The 5313-nt window shown below is 31.7% G+C and overlaps 1 protein-coding gene across 1 annotated transcript; it reads right to left on the reverse strand.

The window, feature by feature from the left end:
* Positions 1-1996: 1996 nt before the first annotated feature.
* On the reverse strand, positions 1997-4810 carry LOC132727855 (zinc finger protein 98-like). The gene is made up of 2 exons (XM_060713442.1): positions 4697-4810; positions 1997-3590 (listed from the first exon to the last, which is right to left on the reverse strand). The coding sequence occupies exon 2, from the start codon at positions 3571-3573 to the stop codon at positions 2608-2610; it is 966 nt and encodes a 321-aa protein (XP_060569425.1). The 5' UTR covers positions 3574-3590; positions 4697-4810; the 3' UTR covers positions 1997-2607.
* Between the last annotated feature and the right edge of the window lie 503 nt (positions 4811-5313).

Genomic DNA, 5313 nt, shown 5'->3' on the forward strand with positions numbered 1-5313 from the left:
TCAAAATGGTGATGAACTTTATGTACAAAATGTCAGTTCTAAATCATGTTGATCTGCTGTTGATATACCTCCACTGTTTATTCGGTTAAAATAATAAGGGCAAAGACTTTAAAGAGAATCCACAGAGCATCCATTTTATAATATGGAAGATGCCAAAAACAGAATCATTTGGTAACTTTAAGTTGTCACATGCAGTTTTTACAATGGGAAATAGCAAACCATACTATATATAATACATGTGCCATTATTCAGGAAGAAGGTCATCTGTATTTTTATGACCCCTACAGCCGTTCTCCAAGAGGAATGCCTGAATCTGATGGGCTAGAAACATAATGTCCTGTTACAAGTGTTAAAGATTTAGCTGCATTTATTAAACAGTACGTTGGCACAGGCATGGAGCTAAATATATTATATTGTTTATATATCTGTGGTACTGGTTACGATGATATGCCATTTGAAATGGTTGAAATAGCTAATTTTTCAAGCGCTTCTATCAGTGATTCAAGTTCTGAGTTTTCAGGATTTAGCTTACAAAGTGAAGGAGAAATAGCTTGTCATCTTTATCTGGCAGAAGACAATATACAAAAAATTATGGAAATGGATTGTTCAGATGTGTGTCCGATACAAGTCTTGTATCTTGAGAAGATGATGATTATAGTATAGATGATGATGACTTAATTTTAAGTATTCAGTTTTCTTTTGTAGAACATACAACTTTCAAAACATTATGGTGTAACAAAATTATTCTTGTAAGTCAAAGCAGGCATAAACTAGTGATTTGTTTGATTTAGTTTGATATGTGTCTGTTTATTTGTTTTCACGTGAAAGTATTTTGTTCTGTATGTGAATGATAATAAGTTGATTCCATGCTAACTCTTTGATCTGGGAGAGAGTTTTTTTATGCAACACAAACATTGGTATTTTATGGGCCTGTGAAAAGATATATTATATTCAATGTTATAAATACTTTTCTGTAAATTCGATGTGAGACATTGCCTAAGCACATCTCTTGGCAAAGCTCTTTATACTAATGTGTCGTCACGCCACGGATGCCCCCGCATGCAGCCAAAATTTCAGATGTTATAGTATTTAGTTCCAAACTTGTTTGCACAAACTATTGTTTTTCATTTTAAGTTCAAAGTCCTTAAAACTATTTAATGTTAACACAACTCATTTTATACAAAGTTCAAGGCACTGAAACTATTCAGTGTTAACCTTTTTGTAAATTGCATATTTCATATTTGTAACCAAAATAATGACTACATACATTTCCACAAAAGTATGAGTGCTGAAACTGAAAATTCAAAATGTTCCAACATTCAAGTCCAAAATCATTGAACCACGCCAAATACAAACTTGAACTCTTTAGCTTATTCCTAAGATGTATCTATATGTCAAATTTGAGTTGAATGTGTACCACCATTGGGGAGATAATGAACGGAAACTAAAAATTTCTGATCTTTTTCAAAGTTCAAGAGGGGTAACTCTGTCAGATATCATCAAACCATGACCAAATTCGAACTTGACCAGTGTATTCTTATAACTCCCCTGACCAAATTTGGTCTGTATTTTTTATGATATATACATATATATGTCAAAATTTGAGTTGAACATATATATGTCAAAATTTGAGTTGAATGTGTGCAACCGTTACCAAGATAATGAACGTAAACTAATGATGACAAAATAACGGAAGGACCGAAGGACGAAACGGTAACAATTTATGCCCCAGCCATTTTATGACTCGGCATAACAAACATTTAAAGATTTAATGTACATTTGTAAATATATCTATATACTTTTGAAAAGCATTGGTTGAAAAGCAATGGCATAATTATGTACATTGTGTAATACCCATTTGAAACTATTTAAACAAAGTTTTTTGCTTTACCGCACCATATAAAATCCAATTCTATTCAAAAAAAAAAAATTGTAGAAATTTATTGCTAACCCATCACACCTTGGGCCTTTATATATACATGTAATATACAGGAAATATTACAACATATTCTTTTATTCAAGTTATTTATCTGACAAAGTGAACCCAGTTTAAACATATTGTCATATCAAAAATGTATCTAACATAACTCTTGAACATTTTGTAACAATAAGGACAACTGATGATGATACCGATGCGTCTTTGGAACACAATATGATCTCTCACATTTTGAGCATACTTAAAGTCTCTCTATATACTCTGTGTCAAACATGTGCCGCTCAGCGGCTGATATGTGTTCTCTTGCAATCAAGCTTAAAGTCTCTCTATATACTCTGTGTCAAACATGTGCCGCTCAGCGGCTGATATGTGTTCTCTTGCAATCAAGAGATTTGAAATCACAAGTCACGGAATACAGTCTGAAATTGTCAATTTCTCTCTTGCATGTACTGTAATGTGCATTTTAAGATTACATTTGTGAGAAAATGACTTTTCGATAGTTACCTCCTCACAAGTAAGTTCTAAGAATAGTCATACGGCTAGGACATTGCTAAGATGATTCGTGACAGACAATTCAGGATCTCTCACATATTTCTCAACAAAAAGCTCTCTTCTCTCGAGCATGTCTCACCATATGTGCTTTGGGACTACTATTCTTAACATATTTTATATTATACATAATTAGTCTCTCCTGTGTGTGTTGTCATATGTTTTTTCAGATAATCTTTTCTGGCAAATGATTTCATACAGATTTCACATTGATGATTCGTCACTTCAGTGTGGGTTAATATATGAGCATTTAAACTATTTTTATGAGAAAATAGTTTGTTGCATATTTCACATGACATATAATTAATAATTTTTTCTGGGTGAATGGACATGTGTTTCTTAAGGTCACCTATTCTAGCATATAATTTGCCACAGATTTCACATTGATAACTTTTCTCTCCTGTGTGTATTGCAGTATGCTTTTCAAGATCACTATTTGAAGAAAATGAAACATCACACACTTTGCATTTATATTTCTTTACTTTCATGTGTAACTTCATATGTCTGTTAAGATTAGATTTCAGAGAGAACAATTTATTACATAACTTGCAGTGATAGCTTTTCTCTCCAGTATGTATAAGCATGTGTGATTCAAGAATATGTTTTCGGTAGAATGATTTGTCACAAACTTCACATTGATAACTTTTCTCATCAGTGTGTACCATCATATGTTTTGTGAGAGAATCTTTTCTATAAAATGCTCTACTACAAAATTCACATTGATAACTCTTCTCTCCATTATGTATAATCACATGTTTCTTTAAATTACTTTTATGAAAAAATGATCTTTTACATAGTTCACATTGGTAACTCTTCACTCCTGTGTGAATGATCATATGTTTTTTAAGCTTATTCATAAAAGGAAAGGAGCTGCCACAGTGTTTGCAATGATATCTCTTCTCTCCAGTATGTATTTTCATATGTGTATCAAGATTACTTTGCTGGTAAAATGATTTGTCACAAAGTTCACATCCATACGTCTTCACTCCATTGTGTGAAATCAAATGTATTTTCAGATAACTGTTTCGAGTAAATGATCTATCACAGATAATGCAGCTATGTTGTTTTTCACCTGTCTGTTTTTCCATTATGTCCTTTGAGATGTCTTTAATGAAAAAGAAATTGAACATAAATATCACATAGTGTTTGTACCATATAATTATGTCTGTTCAATATTGCTCTTGAATAGACTTTATTTCATCTTGATTGTTTAGAAAACATAAAGTAGTCTCTATATATACTCGTATCTGCGTTTAGTTATCCCAATCAAACTAAAAAAGAAAGTTTTTGAATAATAGATTACAGATCACCATTTCAAAATATAATAAAGATGATATTAATGAAGTGCCTTCTTCATTCAAAAGATACTCAATCACTCAGTGTAAATAATTCATGCATATCTAATACAATGCATTTTATGGGTAACTTTTTATCCCCTCTTTTTTTTGTACTTAAATGTACTATATTTTGATACTTGAGAATGTTCCATCTTTACACTTTACTGGACAGCTGCAAGCTTTCTACCAGTAGTCTTGTATTCTTCTTTTAACTCACTTTTATCTATTACATTGCACATAAAACGCATTTCTCTTAACAGCTACATGTATTCACAGGTGAGCACACCTGCTGCTAATCACAGGCATTCAGCTCATTTAACATTTGTCTTGTCCATAATGGTGAAAAGTTTTGTTAAAAAAATTTTTAGAAAAAAATACAATCCAGCATCTATTTAAAACATAATTATAATTTATATGATCTATACAACGAACTTTAAATAAGCAACAGGCCTCAAGAAGATAACTGAAAAACTACGGTCTTATTATAAATATTTCGAAATCCATTTTCAAAAACATTATATAGTTGAAAGAAATCAGAATGACAATTCAAACTATACATATTTTAACATTATTGCCGCTGAAACTTCCAGATTAACCAGGAGTAAATAACAAAAATAGATAATGAATGAAAAATGTAATATGTATCTATTTTAATGTGTGTGAGGAAATGAGTAAGCCATCTTAAATTGCACTTCAGTGGGTGAAAATGCCATAATTTAATCATCTAGTCACAGGTCCGAAATTTACCGGAGTACGGCATATAGCATGGCGCTCAACTACAAAGATGCATTCCTTTTATCTTATCTCTGACAATGCAAGAAAGTAAGAATCAATATCTAAACAACCATTAATTCAAAAATTAGTCAAAACTTACGATATACAATGTATCTTAGAAAATTGGTAAAAATTGTTATCTTCGACGGAGTTCGTAATTTCTATAGTAAAGGTATTGCTAAAAACTAACACCGTTCCGGTACAGAATGTGAATGGTCTCGGCCTAGTCAAATTTCGTACTCTATATTCTTTTGTAAATCAGTCACACTTGAGACTTAATTTAGGATTTCCCTGTTCTTGGTGAATTAAACATCAACACTTTCTAAGTCAAATGAGGCCCAAAATATAAAATGTCAGCCTTCTACATTTTTTTCAGAAATCTTCATTCTATTTTTACACTGCTTAAATTGACCACTATACAAACTCGTGAATGCTTGCGGGTAGTACATCTTAAATCCTTCCGCCAAGAAATGAGGTCCTGGAGAAGACACAAAAAACTTTGAAAGCCATCATATCGTTCACTTTACAAACCAATATGTTTAAGTTTTGCCTTTTCTTGTCATTATATAATTACTTCATATATATTTATTGTTACTCTGTCAGTGGCGATGTTTTTCCTATATTCCTATATTAGTTCAGTCAGTGTAACATTTAGGGTAGAACAAATGGCAAAAGCTTTTAAAACTACTATAGATACATGGGTCATATAGGTACTTT

This window comes from Ruditapes philippinarum, unplaced genomic scaffold (assembly GCF_026571515.1).
Source record: "Ruditapes philippinarum isolate M1 unplaced genomic scaffold, ASM2657151v2 ctg28061_1_1_1_1, whole genome shotgun sequence".
In the NCBI taxonomy this organism is placed as follows: Eukaryota; Metazoa; Mollusca; class Bivalvia; order Venerida; family Veneridae; genus Ruditapes; species Ruditapes philippinarum.

Excerpts from the sequence above, each read along its gene's own strand:
- LOC132727855 (XM_060713442.1), bottom strand. The coding sequence starts at position 3,573 with ATGGAAAAACAGACAGGTGAAAAACAACATAGCTGCATTATCTGTGAT.